The sequence below is a fragment of the Amblyomma maculatum genome, chromosome 5 (genome assembly GCF_055883805.1).
Source record: "Amblyomma maculatum isolate TAMU_Amacu chromosome 5, ASM5588380v1, whole genome shotgun sequence".
Taxonomy (NCBI): domain Eukaryota; kingdom Metazoa; phylum Arthropoda; class Arachnida; order Ixodida; family Ixodidae; genus Amblyomma; species Amblyomma maculatum.
In genome coordinates this window covers 134,801,471-134,827,234 of record NC_139348.1, presented here as the reverse complement: position 1 = coordinate 134,827,234, position 25,764 = coordinate 134,801,471, and the positions used below count along the sequence as shown (strand labels likewise).

Sequence of the window (25,764 nt, the reverse complement as noted above, 5' to 3'; positions counted from 1 at the left end):
AGGAAAGGGGTCATGACTGTGGCCGTCTGAAGTCTGCGCCAGAAAGCCTGGTCGCTTTTGGGAGGAGATTTATGCGGAGGAGGGTACAGCAGGCGGGAATATCTATAAAATACGGTGAGGTCGTGATAGTTAAGAAGCCGATCTCTGGCACTGCGAGACGAAGGCACCAGGTCGCTCTCAGCCCGGTTGACGAGTGCTCGGGCTTGGGAGTGAGCGGCCGTGTTGCCTGGGTGTTCGCTGTGCACATGGACCCAGAGGAGGGTAAATAAATAAATAAATAAATAAATAAATAAATAAATAAATAAATAAATAAATAAATAAATAAATAAATAAATAAATAAATAAATAAATAAATAAATAAATAAATAAATAAATCTTTATTTCCATCAGGTGCTATACAGATGGAGGGCTACGGAAAAAAAGCTGCCACTTGGCGGCTTGACGAGTCCGCAGGCCCATATATAAGGCAGCGTCTAGGCAACACCAGAGGATCAACACGCGATAAACAAATCAACACTTAATCAATGCGGAATAAAAGAAAAGGTCCTGAGCCAGGTAAAACAAACACCGTCAGCACAAAAAGTAAACAAGCGATAAGCATATCAAGACACTTGTTCTATGCAGAAGAAAAGAAATGCTAGATAAAACAAACACCAGAAAAGATGGTCAGCTTAGTCAATCAGCAAACATGTCTCTGAGTTTAACAGTGGAACAGCTAAATAAATCAAAATTCAGTGATTGATAATAGTTCATAAGAGATAATAACACAAACGCTCCATACCAGAATTCAAGCGTGGTGCAGCAACCTTCCGTTTTTCTCCACGTCTAGTATTATAACACTTCTCATTTGTTTCTAAATGTGCCAAGGCGTCCAGGCTGTGAATCTTTTTTTTTTCACTTCATATTTATACCGAGCACTCAAACGGTAGCGGTATAGCTTGTGAGCTGTAATAACATGAGCACTGTGAAAAAATTCTGCAGTGGTTGCATTATAACCAGCATTGTACACGTGGCGCCGATACCGTTTTTGCATACGGAATATTTTTTGTGTGTTAGAGAATGTAGTGCCCCAGACAAGTTGGCAGTAGTTGGCGTGCGAATAGAAAAGAGAGTTATAGACCAATAGTTTTGTTTTAGTAGAGAGCATGTATCGGAGACGACCGACTACACCGGTTATCCGAGCAAGTTTGGCTAATACAAAATTCACATGAGTTTCCCAGGACAGATTGGCAGTGAATATCACACCTAGACATTTGAAATGATCAACAATGTCAACAGGATGAGAGTTTAAAACAATATCGGCATGAGGAGGAACAGGTTTATTTTTCGGCCGGAAGACAACAGCTTTTGTTTTATTTTCGTTAATCTTCATGCAATTGGATGAGGACCATTGCTGCAGTTGGACTATGGTGTCATTACAATCAGAGATGAGTTTATCGATATTATTGCCAGAAAAAAATATGCTAGTATCATCTGCGTATATAATAAATTTGGCGTTCTGATTAATGTTAACAATGTCATTAATATACAGGTTAAATAGCAAGGGGCCCAATATGCTGCCTTGTGGAACACCACAAAGCAGTGGCAGGACTCGTGACCGCGAGTTGTTGATTTGGACTACTTGACATCGATGGGATAAATATGATTGTAATAACTGTAGTCCACACCCACGTATACCGTAAAAGTCCAACTTCTGCAGCAGAATGTCATGATTCACCAGGTCGAATGCCTTGGAAAAATCTACAAATAGGCCGACTACTATTGCCTTGCTTTCGAACTGCGTTAAAATATACTCTTTCTGGTGAAGCAGGGCTAACTCTGTAGACATATTCTTCCTAAACCCAAACTAGTGTTTCTTTATTAATTCGCAGTGATCAGCAAAATTTGCAAGCCTGCAGTGTATTATTTTTTCGAGAGGTTTAGAAAATATAGGTAAGATAGACACCGGACGGTAATTGCCCAATTCATTTCTGCTTCCCTTTTTAAAAAGGTGATGAGGTGATTCGGTGGAGGGGATGATGCTAGAATGTTAGTGGATTTTGCGATGGGCATAATTACTAATTGCTGTTTTGGAGTCTGAGAAGATATACTCAGCAGAGGAGTGTGTGATTGCTAGGGCAATTGCTGCTTCTTCAGCTTGCAGGGAATCCTGCAAATTTGGAATGGACGCACTGACTATCGTGTTGTGGAATCCATCCACGACGGCTAATGCGAAAGCTGGTCGGTTTGAATATTCGGCCGCGTCTACGTAAACTGCCGGAGCGCCAGGAGGGTAGTGCTTGTGCAAAGCCTTGGCTCTAGCTTTCCGTCTCTCACGATTATGCTCCGGGTGAGTATTTTTGGGAAGAGGCGGAATGTAAAGATTGTTGCTAACAGCGGTGGGAGGATTACGCGTGGCCGAGGTATGACCGGGTAGGTTTATCCCAATTCGGCGCAGAAGAATTTGGCCGGTTTCGGTATGTGAGAGTCTGTGGTACTGACTAATGAGGTGAGCTTCTACCAGCTCTCCTAAGGTGTTGTGAACCCCTAGTTGAAGTAGTTTTTCAGTAGGCGTTGATTTAGGGATGAGGAGAGCACTTTTGTAAGCTGTGCGAATAAGTCTGTTGAGTTGCTCGGTCTCCGTGGGTGTGAGATAGAGGTAAGGGATGGAGTAGGTGATCCTGCATTAGCAAAATGCTTGAATGAGGCGACGTGTGTCTGCTTCCCTCATGCCGTGATGGCGATTGGCGATACGCTTAATTAGTGAGGCTGTATTCAAAATGGCAGCACGAACTAATTTTATGGTCTCGGCGTTGGAGCCGTTGTCAAAATACTGAGACCTAAAATTTTGATTCTATTGACCCTGCGGATGGGGGTGTCGTTTAATGTGACTTGAATATTAGGGGGGTTCCGTTCTTTTAGGTCCATGACTATGAGCTCAGATTTAGCTGCCGAGCAGCTTAGACCAATGCTGCTTGCATGCGTAGCAACAGTGTCGGCGGCCAGCTGAAGTTTGGATTCTATTTCGCCTTGGTTGCCGGTATTGACCCAGATGGTGATGTCATCCGCATACAAGGAGTGGTAGATGGAAGGAATTTTGCCAAGATCCCTCGCTAACGGGATAAGAGTAATGTTAAAAAGAAATGAGGACAAAACTGCTCCCTGGGGCGTTCCCTTACTGCCTAGCGTGAAAGGGCAAGTTTTTGCTGTGCCTAATTGTAGACAGACGGATCGGTTGCTGAGAAAGGCAGCAACATAGTCATGCGTGCGAGAGCCCACGTTTAGGTCGCTCAGTGATTGTAAAATGGAGGAGTGGGCAACATTATCAAAGGCCTTCGTCAGGTCCAATGCAAGGATAGCTCTGGTGATGTGAGGGAAAACGGGATTGAGCACATCCTCCTTAAGTTGTAACATGACGTCTTGAGTTGACAGGCCCGCGCGGAAGCCAAGCATGGTGGTGGGGAAGAGCTGGTTTTGCTCCATGTATCGGTTAAGTCGATTTAGGATTACGTGCTCCATGACTTTACCTGTGCAGGAGGTGAGAGAGGTTGGTCTCAGATTCTTAAGGTCTAAAGGTTTGTTAGGTTTTGGTATGAAAGTTACCTTGGCTGATTTCCATTCCGGGGGCAGCGTGCTCTAGTCCCAGTGTTGATTCATGTACCTAGTGAGAGAGGCTAATGATTTGGCGTCTAAATTTCGTAGCGCTTTGTTAGTTACTCCATCAAGACCTGGTGCGGACGTGGTGCGGAGCCTACCCAGGGCAGCCCATACCTCCGCCTCTGTGATGGGAGCGTCCAAGTCTGAATTGGGGGTTCCTTTGTAAGCCGGTAAGGGTTCCTGCCTTAGGTCGGGAAAGTATGTGGCTTTAAGAGCTGCTTCAACGTCTTGCCCCTGTTTCTCCACCTCGTGCAGTAGTTTGGTGATTTGTTTATTATTTTCTGACCGTGAGGAACATGGGTTTAGCATATGGCGGAGGAGGGACCACGAGTTCTTCATGTGTAGAGTGCCGTCTAATCGGTTACATTGCTGTGACGAGAGCTCGGCCGCGTGTTCGGTGATGAGCTGGAGCGTTTGCGCCATTTTCAGTTTTAATTTGCGATTGTGTTTTTGCCTGAGCCATCGTTTCTCTAAGTTCTGATAGGCCTCCCAGAGCTGGAGTAGTCTGCTGTCAACTGGATCGCCAATATGTTCTGCCGGGGCCAATTTTTCGCTAAGGGATACATCCCGTAGGAGCTTAGAAGCCCAGTCCATATAGTCATGAATTTCTTGTGCCGGGTTTTGGTCTCTAATTTTGCGGAACTTGTCCCAGTCTACAATAGGTTTAAGGTGAAACTGAGGCCGTAAACTAGCAGACGGCAGCGTAACTGTTAGGATGTAATGATCGCTGCCGAGGTTGATTCCCATGTGAGTCCAGTTAGCCTGACGGACGTTCTTAGTAAAAGTAAGGTCTGGGCTGGTATTTCTGCTCACACTGTTGCCAATGCGTGTGGCTAGTGTACAGTCAGTGACTAGGGTGCACCTATTTTGCTGAATGTACTGAGATAGGCTGGTGCCCTTGCGAGTGTTCCTATTATATCCCCAGTCTAAGTGTGGCGCATTAAAATCACCCGTTACCGCTATAGGAGCGGAGCCTGCTATTTGGATGGCCCTGTCAAATGTTTCAAATACAGCAGTAAAGTTATCTCTAGGATGAGAATAGATATTTAAAATGAAATATGAGAGTTGTCTTTTACGATGGGGGAGGAGTTCGAGAAGAGTGCAGTCGGAATAGAGGTCGGACAGATCGTGAGCTACATACACGATATTTCTCTGGATATATGTGGTAACCCACGGGGAAGTAGAATGGAGTGTATAGCCTGATAGCCTAGAAGCTTGCATGCCTTTAAAGGCTCTTGTATGCAGATGACATCTGGGGAAGGTGTAGAGTGCTGTATGTATAGAGAGAGATTGTCTCTCTTCCTTTGCAACCCGCGGCAGTTCCATTGCCATATGCAGAATGAAGAGGGGGAGGAGGAGGCAAGGGCGCAAGGGGGGGTTATTGCTGGGAAGGCGCTTGAGAGGGAGAGGATTGTGGCAGGGCGTCCAAGGGGGGGGGGGGGGGGGAGCCGAGCAACTAGCACGTCGAGAATATTCTCTATCTTGGTAAAGCGTTCGGCGATTTGGGTAAAGCCTAAATCAACCTTTTTGTCTGAGCCCCCTGTGCTCTTTTCGGATTTGTTGAAATGCGCATTTGGGGTCCTAGTCAGCTGAATCGGGCTGTTGTGTCCTCTTCTTTTTCGCGGGCTGGGGGGAGGATTCTATGGGATCGCTCTCTGATTGGTCTGCTATATCTGACTCCGAGGTGGAGAGGGCGATAGTAAGGGACGGAGAAGGTTTAGGAGTAGGTGCTGTGAGTGTATTTAAGCGTTCCAGTACCAGAGCCAACTGTTGCTTTAATTCCTGATTCTCTCTAGTTAGACGTTCGATAGTTTCCTGAGTTTTAGAATTTTCTTTTGATTCAGATCGGGTTCTAGTGGAGCGGGAGGCTCGCTCTGCCCAGTTCACCTTACGTATGTGCACAGAGTTTCACATGACCTCAAAAACGTAGGCGAGAGGTATGGTGTTGACGTCGCATTCCCCGCTCAAGATGAAGCGGATTTGCTCGGCTATTCAAAGGGAAAGAGAATCGGAGAAACAAGAATGTGGGGTGAAACAAAGAGACCCATTTGTTGGACGCAAGACAGGCGTTGTGTACAGGCTTCCACTCTCTTGTGGAGCCTGTTATATAGGACAAACAGGACGCTGTATTAACAAGAGACTGCTGGAACACCGGAACAACTTGGAGAGTGGCAAGAACAAAACATTTCTGGTCTCACATTGCCATTCATGTGAAACAATGAAGAAGGAGGAGAAGAAGTGCACTCCTATGTTTGACCAGGTTAAGATTTTGTATCGCCACAAAGAAAAGATGACGAGAGAGATAGTTGAATCACATTTTATTTCAACCGACAATAAGTGTTTCAGCAAGAATTTTCTTGATCTTTCAAGCAAAGAGATCTTTTTTGAGTGACGTTTTGTACAGCAGGTGAACCTAGGGGTTGTTTCACGTGATTGTTTCGTTTTCGTCATGTTTGTTTTTATCTGGGTCTTGGAGTAAAGGCTTAGGCATAGTTGTGAGCCAGCGCTTGTACTATGGCTCCTTTTATCTTGTCCTTTGTCTTCTTGTTCATGCTGTTTAAATTATCCCTGGAGTAGCGCCTGTTCTTATGTCTTCTCTGTGGATCGTCCACTGTTTCCGCTCATCAGTTACGTCCCTTAGCAGCAACCCGTGTGAGTGATATATGAGAGTTTTTCTCAAAACTTTTGAAAAATTACGCTGGTTGATTAAGGCCAAAGCCATACTAGGCTATGTTGTGTCGGCGAAAACTGAGGGTAGAATGTGTCCCCAAAATAAAGTAAGGAAAAGCGCAGTGAAGAGGTTATTAGAGACAAGAAATTATGTGATAATGAAATGAGAACAAGAGGATAATAAAATTGTATAAGAAAATTAGTGATAATCATCGAAATAAACAGAAAGTAGGTGATAATAAAAAACTGATAAGGAAATTAGTTGAGAAATTAGTTATAAGGAAATTGGGATAAAAAATTATTGATATGAAATAAATAGAAAATAGGTGATAATAAAAATGATGATAAGGAAATCAGGGGTGAAGAAATTAGTGACAAGAAAAATAGTGATAGGAAAATCAGGGATAATAAGGATGGTTTCGCATTTCTCCATTGCAGGTTACCGCAGTGATCTCAAAGCTTTATTCGCTCTCGGACTTTAACCTTTCTATCCAGTTAACATTAATGGGCAGCGTGCATTTATTTGGGATCAATAATTCGTCTTTTCACAGTTGAAGCTACCACCTCATTCATGTGTCGCAGCGTCCTCTCGCAGCACCGCCGCTCTGCATGCTTTAACAGACGACAATCTGTTCTTTCGCTATATGATTCGTGTTCGATTCTGTATATAATTACACCGTACGCATTTGATTCGGTTTCGAAAACACCTCTTTGTTTTTGTTGGTTGAATGAAAAGATACATTGGCAAGGTCGTCACCACTGGACATCATTTGATATCTACAAGAAACACGATATCATAGGTCATCGTCACGTAGAGTTATTTAATCATACTCTCCGTGAAACTATGCTCCAAAATGCACACACCTGCTGCGGCCACTTTTCGGCAGCTACCAAACGAACGCGTCATCTGCCTCGGTGCCCGCACATCTCAACGTGAGATTGATTCACTGCAGCCCTGTGAATTTTGTCTCAGCCGCAGTAGAAGGCGCTAGAAGCTACGAATTTCGAAGCACTATCGCTGCAATTCAACGAACAGGCGATCCAGGTATAGCTGAAGGCCGTTTTTCAACGGTCCGGACAGGATCTCGGGGATCCAGTCCGGCATGCTATCGAGAAACATGTTGGCGATGATTGACAGGCCGTGCGCCACGGGCCAGGGCCCGGTCAGCTCCACTTGGGCGCCACGCAACGTCGTGATGCGCAAGGCGAACACCTGCACGGGTCCGCCGGACGGCCACTTGCGCGGCATCACCAGAACGAACTTGAGCGCCATCTCCCGCCAGAAGAACTTCGCCGAGCCGGAGCTGCGAACAAGCAGCGACAGGCAGCGCGTGTTAAGGACTCCCTGATCGGGCTTTCAGTGTGAAAAAGCTACCCCAGAAAGTGGCAAATCCGAACTCGGCTTATGTAACGTGCGCTGGCACCACACCGCACACTGACGCCTATCCCTGTTTCTATGGAGGCGAAACGTAGATGCTTCCGTGTGCTGTGCGATGTCAGGGCACGTTAAAGATCCCCAGGTGGTCAAAATCACTCGTTTCATGTGGGTACCGGGGACATATGGGGGGGGGGGGGGGGACAGGGAACCGACAGGATAGCTCGAGCATACGCTACTTTCTGAGCATCCGACGAGTCAGCGGAACTTTTCGCAGCACCTAAGACATACTCGGCCATACTAGAAAACTATAGAGGCAGAATAATGCGATATTCTCCACCGCACAGTTCTCTCAACAGAGAGGAAGCTTTCATTTGGACACAATTACAGACGGGTTCTTACCCAAACCTACACATACTAAACAAAATGCACCCTACCATATACGCGGACAGATGTCTGTGGTGCGATGAAAAACCTACACTATATCACATCACATGGGCCTGTCAAAATATAGACGTACGTGGTCCCCAAAATTCGAAACACGAGTGCGGAGCTATGAGAGACTCTGCTGTCCAGCGACCGCTGAGAAGACCAGCAAGGTCTGTGGTACAGCGAGCTCAACGGGCGGCAGTAGCCAGCGGAGCCCTGCACTGAGAGCAACCGACCATTGTGTAGAAGTGGACGAAGTTGACGGAGAAAACTCTTGTGGATGCAACAAGCAGACGTCTCTGAAGACGTCCCAAAAACCGCCAAAATAATATAGGGCTAAATAAAGTTTTTCTTCCTTCCTTCCTTCCTTTCCCTACGATACCTCTCTATTTCCTCTTTAGCTCCCGCCTTCCTCCTTTCCCTTACGACGCGTGGTGGTGCAGTCCACAGACCGGGGAAGTGCAGTGGTAAGACGCCCAACTACTGTGCCGGAGTACCCGGTCTCGAACCCGACTTCGGCGGCTGCGTTTCGATGGAGGCGAAACGAAGAGGCGTCCGTGTGCTGTGCGATGTCCGCGCACGTTAAAGATCCCCAGGTGGTCGAAATTACTCCGTAGCCCTCCACTGCAGCTCCTCTTTCTCTCTTTACACTTTCACTCCCACCCTCCTCCCTTCCCTTACGGCGTGGTTGAGATGTCCACAGGAAACAAGCGAGACAGTTACCATGCCTTTCCCTTCCTGTAAATCAATCAGTTCAATCAATCAGTCCACAGAAAAAAAAAATGTGGCAGGTACGGGACTTTCCTGTCCTAAGCGTCCTCTTAATTTTTTTCGCTTTGACTGTTGCATGATTGCTCACATAAACCAATCACTATTAATTTTTTCCTCATCATTGAAGTGACCTTGTCAGTTTATAGCGCACCAAGGCTAGTAACAAAGGAAAAAAATATTATGAGGACGCTTTCTTGCGCTGTGCAATGTCGGTGCACCTAAAGATTCATATGGTCGAAATTATTCCGTAGCGCCTCCACTACAGCACCTCTTAAGTCAGTGAACGTGTCGAAATTTTCTGCGTTCTCCACAACGGTGTCTCTCATAGCCTGAGTCGATTTGGGACGTTAAACCTTACAAACCAACATCCCCTTTCTTCCTCCTTTACTGATTTACTGATTTATTTATTGGAAAGGAAAGGCGTGGTAACTGTCTCACTTATTTTCTGTGGACACCGCAACCGCGCCGTAAGGGAAGGGAGGAAGATGGGAGTGAAAGTGGAAAGGAAGAAAGAGGAGCCGTAGTGGAGGGCTACAGAGTAATTTCGACCACCTGGGGATCTTTAACGTGCGCTGACATCGCACAGCACACGACGCCTCTTCGTTTCGCCTCCATCGAAACGCAGCCGCCGCGGTCGAACCCGGGTACTCCGGCACAGTAGTCGGGCGTCTTACCACTGCACCACCCCGGCGGGGCCCTCCTTTCAGTCCCACCTTCGAGGCTTTCCCTCACGGGTGAGGATGAAGTGTGTACACCAAGATTTGAGACGATACTGGGGCTTTTCGTTCATTAAAAAAAAAAAAAAAAAAAAACCGAACAGAATAATATCAACCCGGAGCCCTGACACTATGAGCCTGTTTTTCTCTTCCTTCTTTCCCTCGCGAACTGCGCTGCCGCCGAACCGCAGACTGTCATAAACAAAACAAGAAAGAATGATAGGAAAAAAAAATTACCCAGGGTTTATCTCCCCTCCTCTCCTCTCGGGGAAGGAAAGCGTAGCAGGGGGCGGCAGAAAGTTAGGTGGGCGTATGAGATTAAGAAGTTCGCAGGGGTCAAGTGGATGCAGCTAGCACAGAACCGGGTTAAGTGGAGAAATATGGGAGAGGCCTTCGCCCTGCAGTGGGTATAATCAGGCTGATAATGATGATGATGACGATGATCTCCTCTCGAACCACGGAGCAAGAATGCTCCGTGTCTCGAACCGACTAAGACGCGCGAAAGCACTGTTTGAGATGGTTTGTTACTTTTTCTTTTGGCGGCCTAACATTGAGGTACTGGCGCATTGTATGTTTGACTTCCCAAAGCAACTGAGGCTATTAGAGACGCCGTAGTGGATGGCTACGGAGTAATTTCGACCACCTGAGGTGCTTCAACGTGCACTGACATCGCACAGCACACGGATGCCACTCCCTTTCGCCTCCATCAAAACGCAGCCGTCGGCGGTCGGGATCGAACCTGGGTACTACGGCACATTAAGTCGTATAGTTTGGCGATGTGTCAAACGTCTTTAATTGCTTTGGTTTTTGGTGAAAGGAAAAACGCAGTATCTGGGAACATCTACACTTGCAGTAAACGGCTTACGATTGTAGTTGCTTATATTGTCGGTTCGAATTTCTATAGCTAACTATTCCTCCAACTTGACTAGCAGGTAGAACGCTGCACAAAGAACAGTTTTTGTCACAATACTGATACGAAATAGCGAGATATTTTTGTAGGACACGCACATGTCAGATAACTTTCCTAGGCTCCGAACCACCGGATTAGTGCGGATTAATGATCTTACACAAATAAGTATATAACTGCTGCGGTTACTACGTCTCCGTTATTGTTGATTCCTTCATACCACCTCGTTACTACTTTTGAGGAAGCTGAGGTTGTAAATGTACCGTTACTATGGTAACACGCTTCAAATTGTATCCGTTTCTACCCTGAATTGGAAATGCGTGAGAGGAACCGGAATAAGTGAGTACGATGGATAACAATGCTGCGTGATGCCATGAGTTCTTTTGCGTCCGTGTGCTGTGCGATGTCAGCGCACGTTAAAGATCCCCAGGTGGTCGAAATTACTCCGTAGCCCTCCACTAAGGCTCCCCTTTCTATCTTTCTACTTTCACTTCCACCTTCATCCCTTTCCTTGCGGCGCTGTTCAGGTGTCCACAGAGCAAGTGTGACAGATACTGCGCCTTTCCCTTCCTTTGAACCAGTTATTATTATTATTATTATTATTAGACAGATCATAGTGTGCAGCGGCAATTAATGCACATAGTGCGTAAAAAGCGAATACAAACACCGGCTTTAATTCTTACTGAAGGATCCCCATTTTATACGCATTAATATTTTGTACGTTGTTAGTGAGAAATGTACATATGATTCGCAGTTGCAAATGAGCAGACGTTTAGCCCATATGGTTCACTTTTTTTGTACCTAAATACACGATTTCAAGCGTCCTGCTTAAAGGCAACTTGTTTCAAACACGGTACAGCAATATTTTTGTTGTTTGTTTTCAACAGCAATACTTTTTGATAAATATGTGAGTGGCATAGACTAGGTAACCCTGTGCTTTAAGACGATTAGTCCAGGAAGCAGAACGCAGCATTGTGTTGGGTCCCTAATTCCTACCGTGTGTCGCCAATAGCGCCGTTGCTATGGGATACATAACGTGTATCCTACCCGTTTCAGCCTGGAACGTAGCTTAGTGCGATTCCAGCTCAGTTATAAAGGTGCGAGGTGAGTGAAATAAAGAAAAGAGAGACAGAGCGTACTGAACGTCTCCGGAATAATTTCGGACGTCGAGTGACATTTTGTCTGGCCTGCACGGACGTCGCTCAGTTGAAGATCCGCATGCTCAGTCTATTCTGGGGTTGGCTGCTCAGACTTTCAAGCTCAAAAGGCCTTGAGCCAGGATGGCGGCTTCGACTAATGGGGTCCCTGACTAGGGACACCTAGTATGTGGGTCCCCCTGGGGGGTTCACACCTCTACTTCAAACAAACGTTTTTACCACCACTTCCACTAGAGTACCTCTTTCGTACACCTCAACCACGTCCTACAGCTCGTATAAGAAATCAGTGAGGCGTGATTCCGTTCCCTCAACCGTATGGATGGATGGATGGATGGAATATAGGAGCGTCCCCTTTGAAACGGGGTAGTAGCAGTCGCTATCGTGCTCATTTTTCTCCCTATATCTTAATTATTGTTTTATATTGGTTAACCATACCATCATTCTATTTATTAAATTTTTGTTTCTACATTACTAACATTATGTCACTTCTCTTACAGTCCTTACAGTCGGATGGATGGATGGAATATAGGAGCGTCCCCTTTGAAACGGAGTGGTAGCAGTAGCTATCATGCTCATTTTTCTCCCTATATCTTAATTATTGATTTAGAATGGTTAACTAAACCATCCTTCTATTTATTAAATTTTTGTTCCTACATTACTAACATTATGTCACTTCTCTGCTTTTAAGCCACCTCTATGGATGGATGGATGGATGGATGGAATATAGGAGCGTCCCCTTTGAAACGGGGTGGTATTATGCTCATTTTTCTCCCTATATCTTAATTATCGATTTAGAATGGTTAACTAAACCATCATTCTATTCATTAAATTTTGTTCCTACATTACTAACATTATGGTCTAGGGTCCTCTGAGCAGCGTCACCTGGCGACAGTTAGCAAAAATATTGTAAAACTGAATAATAGCGGGTGTAAAACATGCCCAACTGGTTGCTTTAGTGGCGCAATAGATTGACACTACTTACCTCAGCTCTAAGCGCGTAATGCAGATGTTCAAATCCTGTTACTGCTTTCTTTTCTTTTTTTTTTAGTTTTGTTTTTAAGGAAGCATTACAAAAAACTACCAAGCTCGTTCCTGGGGATTGTTCCCCTTTAGGTTACAATAAGTACTGTTTTTATTTCTTAATAGCAGCAAAATGAGCTCTGAGCAGATCCACGAGGTGATGGCATGACAAAGGCAGGAAATGAATACGGTGAAGGTTAATTGATTAGCGTCACCATTGTGATGCCATAATAACCAATTATTATTATTATTATGGCATGACAATGGTGACACTAATCAATTAATCTTCACAGTATTCATTTCCTGCCTTCAGTGAGTGAGTGTATGTTACCTTTAGGCTGCGTTCAAAGACACCTTTCGGTAACTATCGTCATTTAACACTCTGAGAGGCATTCAGTGAGGAGAAAGAAGTTGCGGGACCCAACCGTTGAGGAGATGGAATTACGCAGCAGTGAGCGGTCAAAAGGAGGCAGATATGTGCACCATGCATTGCTCGTGATCGCATCATGTGCTTAAATTGCCCACCCGAGATTTCCGTCCAGCACCTTCCAGTAGTAGGCCAGCCGGCTGTTGTTGAGGGCCACGTGCAGGGAGACGGCCATGCGTGCGGAGTCACACCGCATCCTTATGCGGTCACGCAAGTGCAATGAAGCGGCGCCCCACAGCCGGCCGTTGATGAGCCGCACTTCGCCCAAATCGGGCCCGTCGCCCAGCACCAGGGGCTCGGTGGCGGCTAGCAAGGGCCGGGACTCGTCTATCAAAGTGCGCGCCAAGGCGTTCACGAACTGCTCGTTGCCGCACATCCTGTCCAGCGTGCGCCGGGAGCGCCGAAGACCTGCATAAGGAACTGGGAGAGAGAGAGAGAGAGAGAGAGAGAGAGAGAGAGAGAGAGAGAGAGAGAGAGAGAGAGAGAGAGAGTTACGGTGATGCTTCGCGCCGCTGCAGCCATCGAATAAATCTTGTGGCAGAGTGTTATTATTAATTGTTTCACAGGAAGGGAAAGGCGCAGTATCTGTCACCCTTGCTATGTGGACACCTGATTTATTTATAGGAAGGGAAAGGCGCGGTAACTGTCGCACTTGTTTTCTGATTTATTTATAGGAAGGGAAAGGCGCGGTAACTGTCTCACTTGTTTTTCTGTGGACACCGCAACCGCGCCGTAAGGGAAGGGAAGAAGATGGGAGTGAAAGTGGAAAGAGAGAAAGAGGAGCCGTAGTGGAGGGCTACGGAGTAATTTCGACCACCTGGGGATCTTTAACGTGCGCTGACATCGCACAGCACACGATGCCTCTTCGTTTCGCCTCCATCGAAACGCAGCCGCCGAGGTCGGGTTCGAACCCGGTGCTCCGGCACAGTAGTCGGGCGTTTTACCACTGCACCACCCCGGCGGGGCTCTCACTTGTTTTCTGTGGGCACCTCAACCGCGCCGTATGGGAAAGAGGAAGGTGGGAGAGAAAGTGGTAAGAGAGAAAGAGGAGCCGTAGTGGAGGGCTACGGAGTAATTTCGACCACCTGGGGATCTTTAAAGTGCGCTGACATCGCACAGCACACGGACGTCACTTCGTTTCGCCTCCATCGAAGCGCAGCCGCCGTGGTCGGGTTCGAACCCGGGAACTCCAGACAGCAGTCGGGCGTCCTACCACTGCACCACCCCGGCGGGGCTGGCAGAGTGTCCGAACTTAAGACAAGTGGAGGCAAACTCATCAGGTTGGGGTAGGAAAGATAGAGGAGGAGCCAAATACCAACAGAACGGGAGAAATTGTGGTGGGAATGACTGTATTAAATGTTAAAAAAGACAATTAAAACGTGGGCCACAGCATGCGGTGTCCCGAAGCGACTCAAGCTATTTGGAGGTCTCGGGATTGTTTATATCTCCTGGAGACCTTTAGTGTGCACTGACATCGTAGAACCCATGAGCCATCTTTGCGTTTAGCCGTCAACGAAACGCGGTGGCCGCAGCCTGCGGCAAAACCGGTTACACCGCGACTGAACTCGGCGTCTTACCACTGAGCCATCGCGGCGGATAATACATAACTATGCGCAGTCATGAGCAATATGACAGGGAAAAGACATTTTTGCAGAAAATTGCTTGTCGCGTATAATTATGGAGTAATAAATAGCTGAACGACGTTGTTCCCGCAGTCTTTTCAGTTTTCTAATTAGCGTATAATTATGGAGTAATAAATAGCTGAACAACGTGGTTCCCTGCCCCGCCGGGGTGGCGCAGTGGTAAGACGCCCGACTACTGTTCCGGAGTTCCCGGGTTCGAACCCGACCTCGGCGGCTGCGTTTCGATGGAGGCGAAACGAAGTGGCGTCCGTGTGCTGTGCGATGTCAGCGCACGTTAAAGATCCCCAGGTGGTCGAAATTACTCCGTAGCCCTCCACTACGGCTCCCCTTTCTCTCTTTCCACTTTCACTCCCACCTTCCTCCCTTCCCTTACGGCGCGGTTCAGGTGTCCACAGAGCAAGTGTGACAGATACTGCGCCTTTCCCTTCTTGTGAACCAACCAACCAACGTTGTTCTCTCTCATATTGCTCATGACTACAGGGTCATTCACACTCGCGCGCTCGCTAATTAAGCGGGAAGGGGAAAACGAATGTTTCGTAGGAGCACAGGCTTGGAGGAAATCGGGGCTTGCAAGGGAGGGATGCAGGCAGCGTTGAGCAGTGGGTTGATGTAAATACGGCGAGGAGCATGCACTTCGTGCCGAATAACGGGAAGCAGCTGTTGCTGACGGTGCCAGGCACAGAGCGAGAGTGCTGATTCGTCTGCGGGCTTCTTTATGGTAAACATTTATGTTGTGAAATTGGTGCAATCATTTTCAGACTATGCACTGCAGAGAAAGGAGACACTCCACCGTATTTGGGATAATTCTTGGGTTATTCAGACCCCGAACGAGGAAATAAATACCGTTAAGAACGTGATAGCTGCCTTAATTACCTAAAAAGGAAGGTATTAATTTCCATAATACGGCTACCTTTCTTCCAACTGCAAATACTCGTATTATAGCGAAACCTGTTGCAAAGGTTTTGCAGCGAAACTAAAATGTGCAGTAATGGAGGCTATCCGTCCAGGAATGACACATTGTCACTGAGCCCAATCTGCGTGCGCAAGATAATTCTCCGGAGTGGCTACCTGTACTGGACCAGCTGGCTTCAGTAAAGCCCTTTTAAATCTAGCGCTTTAGGCAGAACGTGCCTAGTGCTTTTAGCATTCCTTTTGTTTTGCTTTGTTGTTGTGTATTCAGAGTGTATGCTGTGTGCTTAAAAAAATTGGTAATAAAGAAAAAAACAAACAAACAAGCGGTGGCCTTGTTGTAGAGCATCCGCCACACATTCGGGAGGTGCCAGGTTCGATTCTTGGTGCCGCCTGGCACCCGCCGGTGTTTCAGTGGCTACAAGATTTCTCTCGCTTTTCTGGGGTAAAATGTTTGAGAAAGGGTCAACGACCAAAGAGGGCCATATATATTCTCTTTTGAAACTGATCACTGGCCTTCTAGCTCAACGCTTTCCAGCCGAGACCTGTAAGATGACACCAACCACCTATCTTCATTGGCTAAATGTTTTCCTCCACCTCCTCCCCCAGTACTTAACCCTGAAAGGATGCAATGTGTGTTGTGACCGTGTGCTGTGCGATGTCAGTCACGAGACACATTGCATCCTTTCAGGGTTAAATACTGGGGGAGGAGGTGGAAGAAAACATTTAGCCAATGAAGATAGGTGGTTGGTGTCCGTGTGCTGTGCGATGTCAGCGCACGTTAAAGATCCCCAGGTGGTCTAAATTACTCCGTAGCCCTCCACTACGGTTCCTCTTTCTCTCTTTCCACTTTCATTCCCACCTTCTTCCCTTCCCTTACGGCGCGGTTGCGGTGTCCACAGAAAACAAGTGAGACAGTTACCTCGCCTTTCCCTTCCTTTAAATAAATCAGTTTTTTTGTGTGTCGTGAAAACAACGCACAAGACGAAGTCGCAAAAAAAAAAATGGAAGTGAAAGGAGCACGCCAGTGCAGCATTGTCGCCTACACAGACGTTGGCTCATATCATCATCATCATCAGCCTGATTATACCCACTGCAGGGCGAAGGTCTCTCCCATATTTCTCCACTTAACCCGGTTCTGTGCTAGCTGCATCCACTTGACCCCTACAGGGTTTGGCTCATATCATGTTGCCGCAAAAAAAAAAAAAAGGAGACGGTAGAGAAGGGCCGAACACCGAATGAGGGCTCTGGCACGGATACAAGTCGGCACATGTATCCTCTCCCCTCCCATTTTGAAAATCAATTTTTGTGGCCCTGCTTGAGGCAGGGTTTGTTTTCCACATGTCCTGAGCAGTGCAAGGTTACAAAATTAGTTCAAAATGGCCACTAGCGTTCAGTTGAGATCGTTAAGTTCAGTGGTAGAAAAATCTTGCACCTTAAAAATAAAACATCAGATACAAGAAATCAGTGTGTACGGAAGCACGTAAGGACGATGATTATTCATTCATTGTACCTATTATGTTGTTATACGCCACTTCATTAGAACAAGGTTTCACTGCATAGATGTAAGGTAATACCTCTGTCACACGAGCAAATTTAATGTCATTCGTATCGAATGACATTAGCATCTAATGTCATTCTTCCCGTGCTACACGAGAAAATTTAATGTCATTAGGTTCGAATGACATTCTTCATCGAATGAGTTTGGGGAACTCATTCGCATTCGATCGCGAACCGAATGTGTACTCTTGACGCCAGATACGCAGCAGAAACAAGTAACCCAACAACATATTCTGCGCACATTGAAATTTAAAAATTATATTTCTAAAGTTTTGTTGTAAAAGCTGTTAATTTAGGTGTAAAATTATTAGCACTGCAGGCTCTCGCGGAACGGCATTACTCTCGGTCCCAGCAGTGGTCCAGTCATGGCAGCGACTCATGATCATTTTGGGCTCTGTGTTCCTTAGTAGCCGCATCTCCCCGTATGTTTATCTCGGAACTAAGTTTTGACTGAGCGTCTCACAGTTTGGACGCCAGTCGCATGCTCTACGTGTCTCCGTGCGTCTTCGCACTGTGTATCCGCGCTCCGCTGTGTTCAGCCATATTGTTTGTTTACTTTTATCGGTTTTTGGGCATTTTATGGGTGACTCGATACTTGGCTTGGATTTTTATAGCTAAAGTGCTACCGCGTAGTCAAAAGTAATGTTTTTCGCTTGAATTATCGTACAGAAATGTTTTGATCAGCTTTAAAATGTTACACAGTGATTTCAAACGCCTTTAGGCCTATTCACACTTGCGGCTAGATGAGGACGCGCGAATGCCAGTCGCGCGACCAGAGGAGAGGAGCTCGCCACTACCGATGTTCACACTTGCGACAGTCGCCTTCTCGTTCAGTTCTCGTTCCGAACGAGTGGGAAGTAGGAGAGCTGCTGGGCGAAGACAGTGAACGTCGGTAGCTGCCGCCTGCCAGACACTTCAGCTTTTTCAGGCGAGCCGGTACGCATGCCGCGCTCTCGTATTTCCAGGAGAACGCCGACGACGAATAGACGATGTCAATCACCGTGGTGTCAATATAAAATGTTGCACCTGCGTGAAAAATCCATTTGTCAAAAGTTCATGGTATTTACCGGATAGTCCGAATATCTTTCCAATCTCCTCCCAGGCCATATCCTATCTCCCTGCCTTTGAATTCCGGGTGCCGTTTGTTGAAAAGGTAGGGGTATTCTTTAATTGCATTGAGAAGGTGCTCGATCGAGTACTCCGGGACCTCGCTGATTGGTGAAATGGTTTGCGACTAGTAGTCGCGCGACTGAAAATTCGAGCAGTGCCCGATCGGCCCGGGGCAGTCGCTTTTCGACCGATGCGACCATTTGCGACTGTCGCTTTTCGACCAAAACGGTCGCGCGACCGCTGCTAGTCGCAAGTGTGAACGGGCCTTTTTATGCGCACTGATGTTCCTTAAGTGCAGCATTTTTTTATAGCTGATCGTAATTGCCACCATTTGCTAATGGCATGATATTTTACCGTGTAGCACCGAAAGAAACCGAATGACATTCGATGCATCGAATGACATTCGATGCATCGAATGACATTAAATCTGCTCGTGTGACAGAGGTATAAAGCCATGCATGCATAGCGTTACAGTAATGCCGCCGGCAAACTCGCATTGATAGCAGGGGCGTCGAAAGCCCGCCCCGAGTTCTTTAGCTCCGGGCTCACGGTTTGCTCGAGCCCCGAGCGAATAATAACTACAGGATAGAAGTTTAGGGAAGCTTGTTTCAAGTCTTTCCCGTGGTTAACCGCCGTTCCCAGACGATGCTCGGCTAAATATGCGGAAAACGTTCGGTGGTCCAATATAGTTTTTAGCCCAATTGCAAGCGTAACAGCCACCTAAAGGTGCGGACATAAGTTAACGGAACACGCTAATCCGTTATAATTGCAATCACGCATTTCCTGACGCGCATAAAACAAAAACAAAAACATTATTTGTCCTTGAGAGAGCGCAGTATACTTCTACTGCCAGGCTGCATATATCGCATCTGCCACTTTCAGTTAGGCAGCGTGTAAAAAAAAAAAAATAAAAAATGCAGGCAGTAGCGGGTTCCGTTCACTTTTGACCGCACATTTACTACATAGGCTAGTGCTGCCGAAGTTCCTTTGAAGCTAGGCTTAGAACCTGCGTCGTTCTCTAACGTGTAATATCCAGTACGTATCGTCTACTTCCTTTTATATATTTTAAAGAAAAGCGACAATTGGTCGATCTTTTACTGGAATGGCCACAATGAATCAACTGGCTTCACTTGCATATTCAAAGACGACAGAGCACTTTTGAGCACTTATTAGTATTAATAACAAATTAACAACAACACTGACGAGTTAACAGGTAACATTACTGCACTCGGTCTTGCAAGCCATTAACTTAAGGCTTAACCATGTCAAAGCAACGGTTTGTTACGTTCCGGCGAAAGACAAACCGACAACAGAATACAAGGCGATTCCCGACTCTTTGCAGTCCTGTGCGCTTACCTGTCTTTCCCTGTAGTCTTTGGTATTCGGCGATAGCAGCGCAGGAGAGAATCATCAGTAGGAGGAGCGCAGAGATCTTCTTTCTCGTTGACGGAGACGCGCCGGACATCTTGACTCGCGAAGACGGTGTAGGAGCACCAGCAAGAATTCCTGCACTTAGCGATGCAGCGTCAGCAGCTCTGGCACCGGGCTGCAAATCGAGGACGAAGACGCCCGCCAAGATATGTCGCACGCTTCCCCAAAGCAGCCACAGAACTACCCGTGATCAGGACACAAAGACGACGGCACCTGCGGCAACTTCGAACAACCGCCTCCCTAGTCTTCACCCCCCCCCCCCTTCCCCATCTACTATAAACGACTACTGTAGCAGCGCGGAATGCAGGTGATCCTCACCGTCACACCTGGTGGAGAAGGGGAAGAGGTGCAGAGGAGCTTTGTTAGGAAAACGGCTCTTTTTTTTTATCGTGGGGAAGAGCCGCTTCATGCTTGGTTTATATGCGTGCCCTTTCAAAACCTGCCCTGCTCAGCAGCAATTTCAAAAACCTTACACTGGGAGTCCCTTATGTTTTTTTCTTTTCACCTGTGCTGCTCTCAGCTCGCAAATTCCCCATGGTAGCTCATACCTCATGCACGACTAGGGGTCGCCATGGTCTCCCTTTCAGTCGGTGCACTGGCAGCGGACGTCACCATGGTTGGTGACCCTGACTGGAATGCGTTGGTGACGGTGGAACATTTCGACGGACGTGTGATGTTGAGTTGGAAGAGAGGTTGGACTGGGTCGGTGCGAAGGCCTTGAGACGACAGACGCCCCGTTTCGCAAAAAAAAAAAAAAAAAAAAACAAACAAACAAAAAATTACGTAGCAAGCCAAGCCTATCGAAGCTTCTTTAAAAGTCCGTTCAGCAAAAAAGGGTAACTCGCAAACTTCGCACGAACAACATGCCGCGAAACGAAGTGGGCGTATGGTTCAAGAGGGTATTGTGTTTAATGTTCAACGCCCTCGAGGTGTACATGTGGAGGAGAGGCTGTGAGGGACGTCGTAGTGTAGGGCTATATCTTTTGTGTAGAATGAAACAACGTCTCTAAACACACGGGCGTTTTTTTTTATTGATCCCATCGATATATGCCCTCTGCCGCGAATATGATTCGATTATGTAGCATTTGGCTTAGCATTCAAGCGTCAGAACCACTTATAAAGTTCGAGAGGGACGGAGAAAGCGAACTGCAGGCTGTCCTAGCTATAACAGGTGGCCATACAATGGTTAAACAAAATGCCAAATGATCGAACTGACATTAAAAGGTTGACGACTGGGCAAGTTGGTAAAGGTTCATACTTAACCAGCCAAAGGACGAGACACAGCAAAGAAGAGGACAGGACAAGGCTTGTCCTGTCCTCTTCTTTCCTGTGTCTCGTCCTTTGGCTGGTTAAGTATGACATTAAAAGGGCTCAAAGTAAAATACATGTCACCTTTGATATTTGCAGGGGATGCGAATTTACCTATCGAGGCTCGTCCCGGACGATATTTTTTGTTTCTGTACGCAGAACAGGGAGAGCATCCCAACATATTCTCAGTGTTCGAGCAGTCATGTTGGCAAGCGAGTGCATGGCTCGAAATGTGAAACCTGCATGTACAAAGCTTCCGTGGACATTCAGCAAGTATAGCTATCTGTTGGCAGCCAGTAGAGGCCACGGCGTAACTGCACGGGGATGTCTTAAACCTGCAATATAAAGAGAACTCTACAGTTCCGAGAGCTTCTGAGCAAATATGGGAGTTATCATTGTCTAGATTGCAATGTAGTGGCAAAATAGGAATCTTTCGCGAGCGTTCAATTTCGAGATCGAGAGGTGTAGTCTAGTTAGAGCTCATTTAGCCAAAACTACTAGCGTTAACACTTTTTTTGCGCGCTTTATGTCAATCGCGAAGAACGTAAATATTATTATTTTTTTTTTCGAAAAGTTTGCCACAAGGCATAAGTTGAGAAAGGGGGAACGGGATGCAGGAGATAGAAAGTTAAAAGAAGGAGTGAAGTCCAGTTGCGATTATGTATTCGCAGAGGTTGGCAGTGTAGCGATTGTCCATTGTCCACTTCTCATAATCGCAATTACGATTCCACCGCAGGCCCACCTTCATGAGTATCCGTCGTCTAATGCGAGTCGTTGAAGGACACGTCCACAACAAGTGACGCACATCGCAGACGTCAGGTGCAGTGTCACAGTGAGGGTACCTGTCAGTCACTTGTAGATCTTTATCCCGCCATCGATGTCGAACAGATGGGGTCAGAGCCGCCCCTGCCCGAATCCGGCGCACTGTTACCTCCTCCTGCCGAGTAAGACTACGGGGGAGAGGGTGCGAACACGGAGGAATGAGAGCGCGTGTTCGGTGGCGCAGAACTTGCGAATCGGAAACGTGGGACAGGAACGGATCTGGGGGAAGAGGGGAAGGTGGTGGATCGTCTGATGTGTTAATGTGCGTCATAGCATCCGCTTGAATATTATGTGGATCGCGAGCATGGCCGCGAATCCAGTGTATGCGCACAGGACATGGGTACTTTGAACAGAGCAAATGAATGGACTGTGTTATTTGGAATGTGCGTCGAACGGCCTTGAGCCGTTTAAGGGCAGTGAGAGAGTCTGTGTAAAGATGAACTGCATTGAATGTAGGAACTGGCGGAAGGGAATATATGGCATTGTAAATGGCTTGAAGTTCCAGAGCCAGAGGGGTGCATGTATCCGCGGTATATCTCACGTAGTAGGAGTAGTAGTATTTATTTATTTGAAGTGCACTTCATTTTTTACACTTCAGGAAGAAGGCCAAAAGGCACGACGCCTGACGTGGGCCTTCCTCCCTTGGGGAAGCAAATTGCATTTGACGCATGCATACAAAACAAGCAAATACAATACGTGTAGCGGTCATCATGACATCAGTTTCCACAAGCACATGAAACAAAATCCCTTTCAAAAATAACAATACCTTAACCTAAGGTGTTCTGAATAAATAAGAAAAAAAAAAAACAACAACAACATGAAACCATCACAAGCCACGACTGCTGGTACGGCAATCTATGACGAACATACAAGAAAGAAAAATTGTACAGAGCATGTTACAGTAAATTAAGATTTCTTGAAAAGAAGCAATGATGAAATACAGGAAGTTATGAAAGGAAAGAAAGGAAAGAAAGAAAAAGAATCTTGTTCACTGATATGAATACACAGTATATCACAAGATGTACCAAAACGTCATGCAGTCAGCAGGGCAATCACTTTTCTCTTGTAAATTTTTTTACTTTTACATTGGTACAAGAGGTCATGGATATTTCTGTTTTCATTTAAAAGGGCAGTCATTTGATATCAAATCGTTTTAAACCCGTAATTCGTTCTTGCGTTTGGTGTTCTTATTTCCATTGCCGAAGGTGATATGGATTTTGAGGTAGTTCTGGCGTTACAAAAAACTGAGGTTCAGAATGAATTGTATTATACGTTTCAAGCGCTAGCCGAAGAGTTTTTAACTGAAAAAATGGTTAATAGCCCTAAGCTGTTCCACCACTGGTCCGTGCTTTCTAAGTAAGCTAGGCTAGCAGTTGCTCTAATGGCCTTTTTCTGTAGCAGAAACAAAGCATTTAAATTAGCCTGTGTTGTATCGCCCCATACCAGCAGACAATAGTGAAGATGCGATTGAATTAAACTGAAATAAAGTTGTTTTTTTTTTTTAGCCACATTGGTAATAGAAGCCTAAATTTGTTTAGAAGGCCCACAGATCGCGAAATCTTTTTTCTTACTTGATTAATATGGTCAGTCCACAGCAGGTATTCATTAAATATAACTGCAAGAAATTTTATTGACTTTACGCGCTGCATAACGTTTAAATTGTATAGTATAGTTGGCTCATCTCCTATGACTTTATTTTTAGCTCTGAATATTACATACTTCGTCTTCGTGATGTATAATTCTAACCTATTGGCCCGCAACCATAATGAGAGATTTTCTAACCAGATATTTGCTTTACTCTCTATAGTTTGTAAATTCGCGTCAGTAAAGAAAATATTTGTGTCGTCGGCGTATAAAACTGTTTCGGAGCAAGGAGGGATATTAATAATATCATTTATGTGAACAAGGAATAGAATGGGACCCAGTATTGAGCCCTGTGGCACACCAGTGCGTATAAAGCCGTAGCTGGAAGGTATGTCGTTGATCATTGTAAATTACACTCTGGATGACAAGTAGCTCTCAAGAGGACTGAGGGCTGAGCCTCGTACCACGTAGAATTCTAGTTTGCGTAGTAAAATTTCGCGACAGACTGAGTCGAAGGCTTTTCTAAAGTCTAAAAATAGCCCAAGTGTAAACATTCTGTTTTCGATGTTATAGATTATTTTGTCTTTTATGAGAAGTAAAGCTTTTTCCGTAGATTTGTCCTTCTGAAATCCAAACTGTTCTTTGGCAATAGCTCCGGTCTTAGCGAGGTACGAAATAAGGCGGGTGTTGATAACTTGCTCGGCAATTTTCGCGAAGACAGGCAGAACGGATATTGGGCGATAATTATAAGGATCGTTATAGCTTCCTGTCTTATGTATCACGCAAACTCTCGCAATCTTTAATTTCTCTGGAAACTTGCCTTCTTTGAGCATTTGGTTGCATATATGGGACAACAAAGGTGCGATAATATCGGATACAGCTTTCACTACCTCAACCTAATGCTATCAGCACTAACGGAACGATTATTTTTTAGACACATCATACACCTAGAAATTTCGGCTGTTGTTGTTGGGAAGTGAAATATTGAACACTTTGGACTGACTTGAAGAAATGACATTGGATCAGTGCACGTCGTTTGTGCGGCCTGATTTTCACCAACCGTCAAGAAGTGTTCGTTGAACATAGTCGGAAAAAAACTACAGAAAATTTTCTGATGTTACGACAGAATTTCTGTGCGGTTTTTGACGGGAAACCTGTTGTGACAACAGAACATTCTGTAGTAACATCAAAAATTTCTGTAGTTACAACAGGAAAGTGCTACAGAACTACAGACAACAGAAATGTACTACAGAAACGTACTACAGAACTACAGAAACGTACTACAGAACTACAGAAAAATTCGATGGTTACGACAGAACTACAGGATATTTTGTCGCATTTTTGACACAGTTCTGTAATGTTTTTCGACTGGTGTCTGATAAGGGACGACCTCTGAGGAGGACGCCATCTACCACAATTTCTACTGGAGTTGGTTGAGATCGTTTAGATAATAAATTGTTGTATGACCTCCATATTTGATTTAGGGCATGTTTATTAGCAAACGCTTTTGCGTAATATTCCTGTTTTGCGGTTTTCAAATCGGTGTTGAGTTTATTCTTTACGGTTTTATACAGTTTCAGTATATTCATGTCCCTACACTTTAAAAAATCAGCAAAGAGATTGTGTTTCTGCCTTATTATTTTGTACAGCTCTTTTATGACCCACGGCTTTTTAGACTTTTTGTATTTATAGCTACGAACAAGAGGAAAGGCGGCATTATAGGCATTTTGAAATTTTTCTTCAAAGACATCGTAAGAGCGACTAGGATCCATTTTATTAAAAACATTTGACCAGTCCACTTCTGAGATCATGCGTCGCAAGCAATTTATTGTTTCGCCATTAATTTTTCGATAAAAATAACTAACTGGGTTTCTAGAAAAAGTTTTCCTCGAATGGGGTAGAAAAATAAAAAATGGAAGATGGTCACTGACGTCGCATGCCATCACACCCGACTTGACATCGTTTGGTAAAAAGTCAGTGAAGCATAAATCAAGAGCGGTACCGGTACTTGCGGTGATTCTTGTAGGCAGGTTTATAACATTTGTGCAACTGTAGGTGGACATAATAGCAATAAAGTTCTTAGATACAGTACTCTCAGTTAATATATCTATGTTAAAATCGCCCAGGACGACAACAGATTGGCTATGTCCTGTAAGCGAGTGAAGTACACTGTCGAGGTAAGAAAAAAACCGTTCAATGTTCCCAGACGGTGATCGGTAAACGACGATTATAAGAACATCTCAAGATTCGGCAACAAGTAGTTCAAAATCGTAATCAACAACGGGAAAT

At 45.6% G+C, this 25,764-nt stretch overlaps 1 protein-coding gene across 1 annotated transcript; it reads right to left on the bottom strand.

Moving 5' to 3' along the window:
* Window positions 1-7,318: 7,318 nt before the first annotated feature.
* On the bottom strand, window positions 7,319-19,795 carry LOC146189631 (uncharacterized). Its single transcript, XM_084605312.1, has 3 exons — window positions 19,687-19,795; window positions 13,207-13,516; window positions 7,319-7,610 (listed from the first exon to the last, which is right to left on the bottom strand). The coding sequence occupies exons 1-3, from the start codon at window positions 19,793-19,795 to the stop codon at window positions 7,319-7,321; spliced, it is 711 nt and encodes a 236-aa protein (XP_084461438.1).
* Between the last annotated feature and the right edge of the window lie 5,969 nt (window positions 19,796-25,764).

Bases quoted from the DNA above. Each gene is read 5' to 3' on its own strand.
- LOC146189631 (XM_084605312.1), bottom strand. From the start codon at position 19,795: ATGTCCGGCGCGTCTCCGTCAACGAGAAAGAAGATCTCTGCGCTCCTC. The intron at 13,517-19,686 runs GTAAGCGCACAG...TTCCTTATGCAG, and splicing joins AAGACTACAGGGAAAGACAG to GTCTTCGGCGCTCCCGGCGC. The intron at 7,611-13,206 runs GTGGGCAATTTA...GCTTGTTCGCAG, and splicing joins GTGCTGGACGGAAATCTCGG to CTCCGGCTCGGCGAAGTTCT.